The 15,253-nt window shown below is 36.2% G+C and overlaps 1 protein-coding gene across 1 annotated transcript in view; it reads left to right on the top strand.

The window, feature by feature from the left end:
- The window catches only part of NIPBL (NIPBL cohesin loading factor), a 100,284-nt gene extending 88,781 nt beyond the window's left edge, over positions 1-11,503 (top strand). The window contains 9 exon segments of the mRNA XM_010176339.2: positions 2,129-2,302; positions 2,860-3,050; positions 3,850-3,957; positions 5,206-5,406; positions 5,828-5,974; positions 7,402-7,697; positions 7,983-8,157; positions 9,427-9,612; positions 10,175-11,503. Of these exon segments, the coding sequence (XP_010174641.1) occupies positions 2,129-2,302; positions 2,860-3,050; positions 3,850-3,957; positions 5,206-5,406; positions 5,828-5,974; positions 7,402-7,697; positions 7,983-8,157; positions 9,427-9,612; positions 10,175-10,540 (1,844 nt within the window). The 3' untranslated portion in view covers positions 10,541-11,503.
- The last annotated feature ends 3,750 nt before the right edge of the window (positions 11,504-15,253 follow it).

Below are 15,253 nucleotides of genomic sequence, written 5' to 3'. Positions count from 1 at the left end.
AGGAATTCTTCAGATATTTTTTTTTCTGCCTGGGAGCATATCAGCCTTTATTTTAATTAAACCTCAGACAACTGTTTTAGTGGTATATTGATCTCATCTAAGTGCTGGTTTCATTTGGAGGGTAGCTGTTTGATGTATGGAGATGTGGTAGATGGTGCAATGTTCCACCTTACAGGCTGGTAGTTGAGCAAAGTTGTCAAAGCCATTCAATGTTTGTGTGCAGCAATAAGGTGAAAATGACTGGCAAGCTACTTCAACATTTATACACAGTGAAGGCATCATGTGAAGACCGTACTTTCCTGTTGGCAATTATTAACTGCATTGTTTCAGTAAGGACACTCAGTGGTTTCAGCCTTTGCTTTGGCATGTGTCACTGCTGTAGAGGGATTAAGCTTAACCATAAGCTTAATGATTATGTTATGCTTCTCTTCCAGATATGTATTTACTTACAAGGCAGGTTGAGGATATAAAGTTTTGTTAGTAAATTTACCCAAGCCTGTAAATATCTAACAGGTAATGTCTTACTCAGCCACGTTCAGTGCTTACTCTTAAGACTCTTTAACAGAGTGAAAAAAAAAACAGATATGAAGAGGTGTGAGGGCAGCCCCAAGATGTGAAGTCGGTCCTTAAAAGAACACAGCAGGTGCCTCTTTTCATCTCCTTTGACAAATTCTGATGCCAAGTAAGATTTCTTCCCCACTTACACAGGATCAAAAAATAAGAATTTCCCTGAAATTCTAAAACTAGTGTTTTAGACTCCTTTAAGTGAATGAAGGAAAAAAAGTGTTATGGATTGCTACACATACACACACATGCTTTTAATTTTTAAAATTAACTTTAAGAAAGGTGTTGGACTTGCTCAGAGATGGTCAAGTTATAAACATCAATAGACACAGTATACAGTGTATACAGTGCACAGTTATGCCACATACTCCAAAGACAGTCATCATTCCTTTTTCTTTTTCTCCTCTTTTCCTTCCACCTCACCTGCTTCTCTCTGCTGCTTGTTTTGAGGCTGAAATGAGATCTTAAACACACTGAGGTCTTGCCCTGGACTTAGCCTTTATCTACACTGTCTTTTCTGTGTGTATGGAGCCAGTTTTAAAAACTCGACTCTTTGTTTTTCATCCCTTTGTTACCGCTATTTTTATACGTTGCTTTTCTATAATTGTATTTGCTTTCTTTTTTCTCTCCCTTCTTTTATGTTTATATATTTTCTGTGTGTTCATTCAGAATCTTAGTTTCCTGTGGTCATAGGAAATACATTTAATGTCTGCTTTTCTTGAACAGTCTTTAAAAAAAAAATCAAGTATTTAAATGTAGTTTAAATTGGGATGTTGTGTTCCCATTATTAGTATTTCATGATACTCCCTAGGAGTTTGTCAGTGGCACTTCTAAATCTATATACATGATATAAAATGGTATATATTGTCATTAAGTTAGAAAAGTTTTTATGAAATATAGAGTATGAACAACTAGTTCCTTGACAGGGGTAAGGCTGCAGCTAAAACCAGTTCTATAGTGTGTATCTTCCAACAGATATCTTGGGAATGCTTTACATAGTTTTCAAGAGAAGACCTTAATAGGTATATGAATAGTGACAGCAAGAGGTATAAATTTTACTGTGTTTATTGGAGTTTTTTTCTTTTAAGATTTTATTTTTAAATACTGGTGATATCTAACAATTTTTCCACATGTGCTTTGCCTCCATATTAATAACTCTTCATAGTTTCAGCAGAATGTTTTTCTCCAAATGTATTAGACAATGGGTAATTTTTAGTAATGTTCCTCCCTTGTTCTTTTGAGAGTTCCTAGTCTTAGATGCAGGTCACTACACTGGACATGCTTCCAGACCTGTATAACTCTTCTTAGTGCAGCTGCCCTGGGTGGACAGCCCATCTTTATCCATCAGAGTCATGGCTAATAGAACTGTCAGGGGTAATGTAACTCCTTATTAGCTATAGATGATGTCCATATAGAAAAGCAATACTGTTTGGACTAGAAGAAGTTTATGCTGTTGGGAGGAGATAAATTTCACACCTCTACTTTGAAGAAAGACTTCAAAAGCAAAAATACAAGTTCCAGATGATAACAACATGGAATATTTACTCTTTTTTTCCACCCTTAGGATTTGCGTTTATACAGCACCCAAGTTTAATGTTCGAACAGGAAGTGAAGACTCTGTACAACAGCATTCTTTCAGATAAGAACTGTTCAGTAAACTTAAAAATCCAGGTGTTAAAAAACCTCCAGACCTACTTGCAGGAGGAGGATACACGTATGCAACAGGCAGACAGAGACTGTAAGTGTCGAGTTCTTCGGTGCTAATGAGGCATGCAAAAGCTAACTTCCATGCATACAATTACTATATATGTGAACTAAATCGCTTAGAATTGTTACCAGATCAGTAATAGTGTATTCCAAGTATGTTAGAATAGTTTTCAAAAATTCATGATGTGCATAAGTGTATACACATAGTAAGTATATTATTTATATGAATATCTATAAATCCTGGAAGCTATCCAGAATCCATGATTGCTGTAATGATGGTAGTAATACTTCTTATCAAAATCTCCTCTAAGGTTAATTTTCAGATAGAAAATAATAAATACAACATAAGAAATTTTTAAAATTAAAAACCTTTATTAAGGAACAAGAATTTAATTAGTCATATCTCTTTAGTTTTTTTGATGTATATTCACCATCAGACTGTTCTACGTTTCATGAGATCATAAACGCATTTGAAGACAGCTGAAATGTGTATGTATTGTAAAGGTTAAAGATCAGCATGCATCAAGTAATGGCAAAGTAAATTATTATCCTGTGGTAAGCGTGCTATTACTTTTGTCCTTTTTACAGGGAAAAAAGTAGCAAAACAGGAAGACCTGAAAGAAATGGGTGATATTTCCTCAGGGATGAGTAGTTCCATCATGCAGCTATATCTCAAACAGGTCCTTGAGGCTTTCTTTCATACCCAGTCCAGTGTGCGCCACTTTGCTCTAAATGTCATCGCACTGACGTTAAACCAGGGTCTCATCCATCCCGTTCAGGTATGGTAGGCTTTTATGATGGGAGTTTCTCTTTTTCAGGTTTTCTGAGGCTTTCATGCTTGTTACATAAATTTCCAGTTTTCCAACTATGATACAGTAATGTCTTATTGTAGCAAGGGGCCTTTCCAGGAAGTGTATCTTGAAATCTGTTTTATACTGTTTAGCCAGCGAGATTCCAAAGTCTGTATTTTCTGGTTTCGGATCAAAATGCAAAAGATCAGCCAGTGCTTAAAGATGTACAAATTGTACATGTACAAATGTACGTTGCAGCACATTTCTGTCATAAATTTTAGGTGTATGCCAAGTTGTTTTCTTCATTTGATTGTTTATCCTGGAAAATGTGTCAGCTTGCCTCTACCTTAATCCCCATGTCCTCCAAACACTATGGAATTCCACAGTCAGTGTCAGAACTTCAGTCATCTTCATTATTCTTTGCTTACATAATGTTTTTGTAATTATTTTTTATACTGCGGACATTATGCATGTTCTGTCATAAGTGGTCATGGTTTGTTTTTTTTTTTTAATGTAATCTTCTGTAGTGTAAGTTGACTTTGGAGTTTGAGAGAAAGGGAGGTACTACCTGAAACCTCACACAACTTCTGTTATTTATAATGCTGGTCTCTAGTGTATTTTGTACTATTTGCTTGCAAAAAATTAATTGAGAAGTAAGCTGCATAAAGCTTCCTATTCTAGTTTCTGCAGTAGTCAGAATATAACAAGCACAATAGTGTAGTAGAAGAACAAACACTGAGAAGGAGGAGATACAATGACTGAATGATCATTTTGTTTATTTTTCAAGTGTGTTCCGTACTTAATTGCTATGGGCACAGATCCGGAGCCCTCTATGCGAAATAAGGCTGACCAGCAGTTGGTGGAAATAGACAAAAAATATGCTGGGTTCATTCACGTAAGTAATTCTAAAATAACATTTTACAAAATACTGTTTTGTTCTGTAGTGGTTTAGCATCTGAGTATGCCTCAGCTGCAGAAAAAGAATATAAACTAACAAATAAAATATCATTATATGCAGTTGTAAAGGTGATCTCAACTCTTTTTCCTTTTTGGAGATCTCTCTTCTTAAATAGAAATGATATGAGAATTTGAAGTGTCTCTTCAAGTCCAAAATTTCCTTTAATTTATAATACACAGTAATACTTTCCTCACTGCATAGTACTTAAGAGCATTTATTTGACAAGAGGTAAAAACAGCTGTTTCTTAATATTTAGCAATTATTTTCCTGTATCAGTGGAGTAGGGAAGAAGATACCTTGTAAAAGTAGCAGTCCTTAGTGTACATGTATTAGAATTTTAAGACATCAAAGCTTTATAAATTGTAATCTAAGCAGAAGGAGCATGGGAAACTGTTTAGATTTGTGGGATCTTGCTGAAAAGAAAATCTGAGGGCTAATTTGTGGAGTTGTGACATAATGCCAGTAATTCTGCTTAAGGTCTGAAATTTAGCAGCAGCACTCTCTCCTTGTTTCAGAAGGCACCAGTCCAGGTTCAATGTATGTACTACGTTGTGAGACTTCTCATACCTGTTTGTATTCCACTGCAGTTGGAGCACTGTTGATGGCATCCAAACAGATATGTAATCCAGTAGGTGAAGGCTAGCAGATGAAATTTGCTATGTAGGCAGCTGGGATTTAACACAACGTATAGATGAAGAGGCAACGTTGCTGTTCCAGCAGCAGAGGTGGTATGAGGAGCACTAGATATACAGCCTAATTAGAGATTCAGTTTGTTCTGAAACTAGAGCAGGAACCTTGAAGTAAGTAAAATGAGATAAAAATTACAGGTTATATGCAAACCCCCTCCTCATTTTCTGTTTTTTACTCCTGTTGTACTAATATGAACTCAGTTGTTGGTTTCACTACAAGTGGCATGATTTGTGAAACATTTCAGTATTCTTGAAAATTATTTAAATAGTACAGAGTAGCTGTATGTTTCTAGCAGAATTGACAGTGAAAGAAGTTCACGAGGCATTCTTCTCTCTGCCACAACTTCTGTTTTAATCTGTTTGCCAACTGAAAAGGTAGTATCACCTCAGTACGTGTTTTAAAGTTAAACTTCAGATGAGCATCAACTTAAAAGGAGTAAGTTCTACTGCTTTGAAAGCAGTGGTTTAAATAAAAATAAATACATTTCCATTTCAGATGAAAGCAGTGGCTGGTATGAAGATGTCTTACCAGGTACAACAGGCAATTAATACCTGCCCAAAAGATCCTGTGAGAGGTTTTAGACATGATGAATCATCCAGTGCATTGTGTTCACACCTATACTCCATGATCCGAGGGAACCGCCAACACAGACGAGCGTTTCTGATCTCCTTACTCAACCTCTTTGATGATACTGCAGTAAGCATGACATTTCCTTCACTTTAAAAGAAATTAAAATAAAGCATTAGAAGCTTAAATTATCTTTGTACCATGTATTTTTATGACACAATTATTGATAATTTTATTTTCCTAACATACTTTGTTTTTCTTTGCAATATAAGGTATTTACCTATATAAGATTACTTATATAGTAGAGTGCCTTTGTCAGCTTTTGCATTATTCACTACCTTTCTGTACCCAGTTTGGACTGATCAAAAATTGTCTTCAGGTTTGACTAAACTTTGCATACATGTTGTTTAGAATGGGTTTTTGGGGGTACGTAGAATAAAATTTCTGATCATATTTTTTGCTCTAGACTGTTAGGAGCACAGGATAAGTGTATAAATCTGAGATAGGTGTATTTATATGTACTCTGTTTTTTTTTTTTTTTAACTTCCAGAAAACAGAGGTGAATATGCTCCTGTACATAGCCGACAATCTAGCCTGTTTTCCTTATCAGACACAGGAAGAGCCACTGTTTATAATGCATCATATAGACATTACACTATCAGTTTCTGGTAGCAACCTACTACAGTCATTTAAAGAGGTATGTGCATTTATATTTTAGTATTTTTATTATGGTGGCAACGTAGGCTACTTTGTAATTCAGTCAATTTTTCAGTGAAGACAGTACGATAATTAAGATATGGACCAGTAGCATTACTTTGTAACCAGTAGTTAAAAACAAGCAAGTATTCTGTTCTGGTCTGCATCTGGTAGATACTAGTTAAGAACTTGCCTTACATTGCTGCTTACATTATTAAAAAAGAATGATTAATTTTGAGATCTTAATATAAAATCTATAAAATTAGCTCATATGGCTAAAAAATAATTAATTGCACACATCTGGAAGCACGTGAACCCAGAAGCATCATGAAATACTAGTTTATTGTGGTTGGTTGTATAATTTTAATAGTAAAATCCAGTTGTTTGTTTACTTTGTTGTCCAGTAGCTGATGGCAGTTGAACGTGTGTCACCTGAGAGACTTTTAATACATAGTTGCAAGAAAAGAGTGCACAATATGTCTTTCCTTAAGGTAGCTTGTAAGAACCTGAATCATGTTATAGTATCTGTTGTTATGGCAGTACACAGCCCTGTAAGAAAAAAGCCTTGGCTTCTTAAAAAGTTCAGTGTCTTCATTTACTGGATAACTTTTAACAGTAGAAGGTGCAAACTGTCAGGAAGCAAACCCGTTCCTAGAATGTCCAGTCTGACTCGTAAGTACAAGTCAGAGTTGATGCCTGGAAAGTACACGGCTTTGAATTCTCACCTTACCAAAGTCAATTTTTAATCTGCTAGAAAGAGGCAGTACATTCTTCAGATTGGGGACCAGCGTGTAGCACCCAGCACAGAAAGGATGAGATCCTGCTTAAGACATCTTAAGTTCTATGTTATAAAAAGTCATCCTCTGTGCAGTAATAATGCTTGTGTGAAATTCTGTAGCTCTACGAGTAGTGGAACTGATTATTATTAATACTGTATATGATCCCTTGAGGGTTTCTCTGGTCAGCAGTGTAATTAATGTCATAGAATTTTAAGAGACAAGGATTAAAACCAGCTTGAACTAGTCTGTACCAAAATCTGTATGGAAATGTATGTAACACAGAGAAATTGTATCCAGGTGAAAGAAAAATGGAATTTTCTTCCTGATTTATTGTATTTGGCCTTCTACTGCAGTTTACTGTCACTGCTAATGAAGTTGAGCAGTCTTTTAAGAATAACATGCCAGGGGAGTACTTGTTGCTTCAGTTCCTTCTGTACCTACCTTGCAAAAAATGTAGGCTTTGGATCAAGTTTTCAGCATGTTTTTGCCATAAATAATTTTAATTTTGAATATCGACTTATAAATTAATAACTTTGTTCGGGGAATTATTGCTGATTTAAGCCAGTAAATATTTTGGTAAGATTTTTTAGATGTACATGATGCTACTTACTCTAATTTTGGAATGTGTGTTAACTTCTCTGTCTTGCAGTCTATGGTGAAAGACAAAAAAAAGGAAAGAAAACCTTCATCAGATGAGGAAACTGAGAGTGACAGTAACAGTGGTAGTGAGAGCGAAAGTGAGGAGGAAGCTTCTAAGCCTCGGAGGTTACGGAAACGAGTAGACTCTGATTCAGATTCCGATGAAGAAAATGATATAAATGCTGTGATGAAGTGTTTACCAGAAAATTCAGCTCCTTTAATTGAATTTGCAAATGTTTCCCAAGGCATCTTATTACTTCTGATGCTGAAACAGCATTTGAAGAACCTCTGTGGATTCTCTGATAGGTAAGGATATTTAGGTAATAGCCCATCTTGTTATCTAGTGAGTTCTTTGTAAGGATTAAGTTTGGAAGGTTTTTTTTAAAGCTGATAGTAACTTATTGTGTAACAGGTTTGTGTAGGAGAAAAAACATAAATCTGGTAAGTTGAATGTAATGAAACTTTGGCTTAGAAAAAGCAATGACTTAATGATTAAAATACAACTACTTCTATTGAAGATTTTAAAAGCTTTTCCTTGAAATTGCTTTGGACTTCCCTTAAAAGCTCTTCCCTTCTGTTTTCTTTAAACAGTAAAATTCAGAAATACTCTCCATCTGAATCTGCAAAAGTTTATGATAAAGCGATAAATAGGAAGACAGGAGTGCACTTCCATCCAAAGCAAACTCTGGATTTTCTGCGAAGTGATATGGCTAACTCCAAGATCACTGAAGAAGTGAAGAGGAGTATAGTAAAACAGTACTTAGATGTAAGTAAAGTTGCTTTATGGAAAACCTGAAATCCTTTGAAACTAGGTTACACAGGATAAACTAGGTAGCATAGTCCAGACTTGAAAGTAGATGCTGAGATATTGGTTGAACATTTCAAAATGTTAAGTTCCCCTGGGCTAGCCCTCAGCCAGCAACCAACACAGCCGTTCACCCACTTTCCCCCCACCCACAGGGAACAGGGGAGAGGACTGGGGGGCAAGGGCAAGGAGACTCGTAGGTTGAGATAAGAACAATTTAATAATAGAAATAAAAGAAAACTTAAAATAATACTAATATTAAAATAGTGATAATGATAACAGTAACAAAATATGGAGATGAGTGATAGCCAGGGCAACTGCTCACCACCCGCTGACCAAGCCCAGCCAGTTCCCAGATAACGATCCCGGGGAGGCGACAATCCCGAACCAAAACCGCAGTCCCGGGAGAGCGAGAGCCCGAGAGAAAGCCAGAGAGAGCAAGAGAGGAAGAGACCCTCACTAATACACTGGACATGACATGGAATATGCCATTGGCATATCCAAATGCCAGTTTAGCTTATTAATTTCAATATTCCTCACCCCCTTAGATCTTGCACTTGTAGACAGACAGAGCACAAAGTCCTTCCCTTCCAGTGACAAAAATGCAAACACTGGTGTGTTCTCAGTGTCTCTCTCATAGCAAATCCCAGGCTGAGAGCAAAACACAGCACCAGTCCAGCTACTAAAAAGAAACCCAGCTCTGTTCCAGCTAAAAACCAGGACAGTAATCTTATGCAATATACTGATAACTCACCACTTCCTTTCAGGATGTTGAGCGGGACTATTTTTCAAAGTCTTCTAATAAGTTTAAACACAATGAAAATTAATTTCAGCTAAAGGAGATTCATCTTTATGGAGTATTCTAATTTCTGGTATCCATCTTGTATACCTCTCCTGTATAACTTGTTCACTAATCCCTGACTGTTTCTGTCATAGGAGTGGAGACTAGATCCAGTGTATTTACTTCCCCCTCTTACCCCCACCCCAATCTTTAAATATCAATTAGAGAAAAAACGCAATTTTGGAAACATAGGAAGAAAGCTTTTACATATCTACTAAAAAAAAAGAGAGGAAAGTAGAAAGTTTGTATAACAAAACAGAAGTTGCTCAAGTTTGAAGTTGTCTGCCATTTGTTTTATCCTGTTTCTTTACCTTGTCATTGTTTTTTTATTTCATGTAGTGTGACTGTATTTAAAGTTACAGTGTGAACTAACCTGTTTTCTTTAATAGTTCAAGCTCCTTATGGAACATTTGGATCCTGATGAAGAGGAAGAAGATGGAGAGGTGTCAGCTAGCACAAATGCTCGGAACAAAGCAATTACCTCGCTGCTTGGAGGAGGCAGCCCTAAAAACAATGCAGCTGAGACAGAGGACGATGAAAGTGATGGGGAGGATAGAGGAGGAGGCACTTCAGGGGTGAGGCGGAGGAGGAGTCAACGTATTTCGCAGCGTATTACGTAAAATGATTTTTATGTGCTTATAAATGTCAGTCTATTATATTAAATGTACACCAAGTAATGTAATCCACATGAAAGAAAGCATTTTGTAGATAGAGATTCTCTACTTAACCGTTTATACAACTTTTGTAGAAAGTTTAACAGAAAAGACAATAAAAAAAAAACAAACTAGAAAATGAGATTTATCCCGTATAAAAAGTTATTAATTTTCCTTTGGAATGTACTGTGTGTTATCCTTTTTATTGTTGCCAAGTTTTTATGTAGCTTTATGATTCATGTGTATATATAATTTTATATATCAATAAGAGATAAAGACACGGGTACAAATTAAGAGTATGTGGTTTTACAAGGATATGTTAACCCCTTGGCGCTGGCGGTCGCGGTGCGTCTCATTGCCGGCAATGGAATGTGTGCCGGGAAATCCCAACTCCCGGCGTCAAGGGATTAAAAGCAATAAAAGCAATAATTTCACTAAAGTTCTTTTGTGTAACACTTGGTCTTTTTTCCCCCCAATGTTTTAGTCATTGAGAAGGTCAAAACGAAATTCAGACTCTACGGAGTTGGCAGCACAGATGAATGAAAGTGTTGATGTCATGGATGTCATCGCTATTTGCTGTCCAAAGTACAAAGACCGACCACAAATTGCAAGAGTAGTACAGAAAACCAGCAATGGCTTCAGTGTTCAGTGGATGGCAGGCTCCTACAGTGGCTCCTGGACTGAGGCTAAGCGCCGTGATGGCCGCAAACTGGTGCCTTGGGTAGACACTATTAAAGAGTCAGACATTATTTACAAAAAAATTGCTCTAACGAGTGCTAATAAGCTGACTAATAAAGTTGTTCAGACTTTACGATCGCTGTATGCCGCCAAGGATGGAACTTCCAGCTAATGAATTTGTACATGCAGCCAAATTTACAGGAATTGAAATAACAGAAAAACTTGAAATATCAACTTTCTGGCAAAAAAAAAAAAAAAATCAGTTAAATGAAGAGTAAGAATGGAACCTGGGACGCGGGAAAAAAGAAGGAAATGTTTGGTAAACATTTTTGTGGGAGCTTCCTTCGCTGTTGTGCAGCAGAAACTTCTCAGTTCATTTTTACTCCCACTGTATTATAGTTTAACAAAAAAATTGTTTATATCTTGAAAAAAAACTTTCTGTTTAAAAAAAATAAACAAGTGAATGTTGGAAATTAGTCTGTTAATGTTCTTAATAAAGTGTTCTTGGAGTTTAACCTAGCAGCGGATGGCTTTCTTTAGCTTAGCCCAGTTTCCAGGGAAGCATTGTTTTTCCAGGCTGTAAAATGGCAGAATTTCCTGGATATATAATTTATTCTGTTGAGAAAAAAAAAAAAAAGGAGAAAAAAAAAAAAAGGAAAGAAAAAAAAAGCATGCAGTATCTATGACCTATCTGCAGGAGGAGTTTTTGTAAATGTAGATTTTGATGTATTAGGTCACCCTGAAATAATACAAGAAAAGGGATCCCCAGCAAATCTGGTGGAACAAATACTGCAATAAATTTTTTTACTTCTCTTTGTTACTTGTCTGTTTCCATTTGAATTTCTTATTGTAAAGATCTGTTTAAATCCATTTATATTATTTTGCAGTCTTTTATGTAAAATTTACTATATCAGTGGTTTTCAAAACAAGACATAAAATATTGTTTATACAGTTTGTATAGGCTGACTTCTGAATAATTGGTATCTTTTTATTTTTATCCCTTAAAGGGTGTAAACACAAGTTAACTCCAGGGTTTTATTGTATCCTGCAATATTTAGTATTAACTATATGATTTAGCACTGTGCCAAACACATTTTCAAGAGTACATTTTGATATAAAAAGAAACTATAGTTTATTCCTTGTATGCTTCAATTTCTTTCTAATGCTGTCCAAATGGTAATTTATGATAGTTTAAATCTGGGGAAAGCTGAATGACTATTCTGCTTGGGCTAACGGGCCGTGTATGCATTTCTCTGGGTTAATATAGAGAGGTTTGTGTCAAGAGGAGATAGCTACCAGTTTATCTGAGGAGTGAATGGGTATAAGTCTGGGTAATTACACTACCTTTCTTCACAAATGAATTTTTTTAAAAAATGTTTGTATATTAGACTATTTTTTTTACTAATTGAAAGATGTTTTCACATTTTGTAAATTGAAAAAATGCTATTGAAAGCTTTCAGAAGCATTTGCTTCAGCTGCATTGCCACAGCCTTTCATAAGGTTCGCCTTCCTAGACATTAAGAAAAGCAGCATATTTGCAAACAGAAAAAAAATCTAAAACAGCTAAACTTTTTAGGGGACTATTAAGCCTTGCTGTGTTTTCAAATGTATTTATCTAAAACAAGTGTTCCTCAATAAGTAAGTCTTTCTATTATGTTTCTTTTGTTTTACAAATTTAATTTATGGTAGGAGGCTGTTTTTATGAAACTAGCTTGCAGAATTCTAATTCGTTTACTTGATTTGTGAGGAATAGTAACAGTATTCCAAAATATTCTCGTGTACAAAAAAAAACAACACATTAAACTGAAATGATTAATACCTCCTCAGAATCTAGTTAGTAATTGTTCCTATAGGAAATGCCTTTTTGCTGTTTCACTGTTGGAATTTTTCTGAACAGAAATATTTTAGCACCTTTTTGTTGTCACTGTTAATGGTGTTTTCTTCACTGTACAAAAAGCCACCTCTTGAGCCAAGATAGGTCTTGTTAAAGTAGGGAGAAGTACAAAAAGCAGAAGTCACTCCTCTGCAGCTCTGGAAGCAGGACTTTTCTGTAGCAAACAATGAAGTACTGTATTTCTCAGGGCCAGGAGCAGCTTTTACAGTGGAAGGTTCATACTTAGAGAATAGAGGGCTTGTATGACATGTCGCATGTTGCTACTAGAAAGAGTTGAAAATATTTCACAGGGAAACTCCCAAATGATAAAAACAAGAATTTCCTACAGATTCAGTCTAAAATGAAGCTGTCTGTTAGCCATTTCTGTTGCTATTTATAATAAAGAATCTTATTTTTAATAGGTAATATAAATATTTCCCTGTTCATAAACAAATTGCTTCCTGGTCATGTGGCTTTCCCAATAGCAAATAAGTTTTTATTTCAAGTTGCTTGGTATTTGTTGGAATAAAATTATCAGAAAGAAATTACTGTTAAACAATAGAAACCTGAAATCTGAAGTTGTCTTAGTTAGATTTGGACCGTTACTCCTATATTGTGTGATATGCCAAGGGGCATACATGCTCCTTGATGGGATCTGTTGGCTGCAATATAATACACACTTATAAAATGAGTTACAGATTATCAAATAAATTGAATAAGATTCTCACTAGTTAAGAGTTGAATTTTCCCCTTCTGTACCACCCAGAATAGTCTAGTTTTGTTTTGCCTGTCACAAACGTTCGGATTACTTGTTGCAAAAGGAAAAGGTCGTAGTGTTAATTCTGGGGAAACAAATCCCCGTTAGCGGTGTGTGACATGGGCGGGTGATTTTCAGCAGTGCGAGGAGAAAGCCCGAGGCTGCAGCCGTGAGCAGTGCAGGGCTCAGCTCTGAGCAGCAGCTGCAGTTTTACCAACATGAGCCACGTTACTGGCAACAGCACATGCCAAGATGCAGATTTTTATACATTAAAAAAAAAAACACAACAAAACAGTTTGGTTGGTTTGGTTTGTTTTTTCTTTTTTAAAGTGCTGCAGTGTGGTAATAGATACCATGACAGAATTTTGCTCTGTTGTTTTGACACAGCTTTGTAGTATTTTTTCACTATGTGGTTATAGATTCTTACAGACATAGCTAGAATGATTTATTGAGGTTTTTTTTATTCTTACTGCTTTCTCCCTTTGAGTAAAAGGTTCTGTGTGTGAAAACTTGTTGCGGTAGCTTACCTAACAAAGGGATATTGTCAAGGTTTTAGAATTAACACTAGCCATATTGTACTTTTTAAGAAAACACAGATGCTTCCACAATCTAAATAAATAAGAATGAAATTATTATTTTTAATCTTCCACTTCAGTACTGTAAAATTGCAGAATAATTCTTGACTATTTTCATTATCTGCAGCTATAAAAGATGACAATAGTTTTGGACAAAACTTTAATTATAAATAAGTATTTTTTTAAATGATTCGGTAATGCCGTTTTGTATTTTTTGAGGTTCTTTATTGCTTATATTAACAGTTCTAGCACGTATAAAGGTGGGCATGGGTAATATTCAGCGTAAGTATTTTAGTGAGATGTGGCCATTAAAAAAGCTATTTAAAATTTTAAAAGTTGAGTCAAACTTTAGCCTTTGTTTTGTTGTTGTGGTGTCACTAGTGAGATTATTGTTGATGTGGACTAATTACTTTGTGCTAAACATTGGCTGTAACATGAAATACCCTGTGGCACTGAAATAGTTCTTAAATGTGTTTGGGGCTCATGACAGAAGAGTTAGTAATTGAGTCTGAGTGAGATGGTGCTGATCAGCCTAAATGCAGGTGTTAGTGGTGTTCCAGAGCGATGAAGGGATCGGTTCAGTCGATCCTTTCTGTAAGGCTGAAGTGTTTTAACTCCGAGCCCCAGGCAGATGCTCATGGGAGTGGAATTCAAACACCTAGTGCTTTTTGTTGGAGTGCCCAACATTCCTGAAGTCCCACACCCTAGAAGTAGCAGGAGCCCAAGGCACAGGTTATATATCCTGGTTTTGCTTCCACTCACCGAAGAGCCACACCATAGTCACACAACTGTTTACATGTCCCTCAGAGAATTTGTCATCTTGCCATTGAAGTACTGAGTTGTAATGGGTGAGTTCTTAATGTAAGTAGTGAGTTTTTAGATTTCATGGTTCCTTGACTAAATATTAAAGTGTTATTGTTATATACAAATAAATTCATAGTATTTTCATATTTCATTTATTTAAAATAAATGTTTTAAGAGTTCAGTTTGGACCCTTCCAAAATGAAACTTGCAAGTTTTTATCCTAGGCTGCACACACACTTCATTGATCCCTTCTTGTGCTCACAGTGCTCAAATAATGCCTGGGGTACCTATATGGCATCCAGGGAATCCATCTTTGGATTATTCTGAGAGAGCTCTCACCAGTCTGTGTCCAGCCCATCAGACATAACTACATCATTTCTACTTTCTACATGATTCATTTGTGATTTCCCACCTGATTTGGGGGTTCCCTGTGTTGGGAAGGAATAGTTTTCATTGGTATGAGTGCAACTGCATCCACTGCTTGCAGCTACCCAAATTGTTAAGTGTCTTCTCCAAACATCCTCCTCTAAAAAGTCCTTAGCCTGAGGGGTGGTTTGGGGAAAACCAAGGGGGTAGGAGGGGAGAGTTTATCCTGCTCAGAGCAGCACCAGCTCAGGCAGCCAAACACCCAAGCGGAGGTTGTGCAGGTGTTTGCTGTGCACGTCAGCAATCATCCATCCAGGCAAGGCAGTCTGCTACACCCAAGTCACCAAAGCACTTCACAGGATAACTGACCAGTTTCCGTTTGTGACACCAAGTGGCACGCGTTTCTCCTTATTTCAGTGACTATTTAATTTGTTTTTACTTCAAAAGAGCTTTTCTCCTTCACTGTACTTAGCAGCTGTGTTGAAAGGCTCGTATTTCTGTTTTGAAAAC

This window comes from Antrostomus carolinensis, unplaced genomic scaffold, assembly GCF_000700745.2.
Source record: "Antrostomus carolinensis isolate BGI_N321 unplaced genomic scaffold, ASM70074v2 scaffold21739, whole genome shotgun sequence".
Lineage (NCBI taxonomy): Eukaryota > Metazoa > Chordata > Aves > Caprimulgiformes > Caprimulgidae > Antrostomus > Antrostomus carolinensis.
This window is presented reverse-complemented; position numbering and strand designations above follow the sequence as displayed.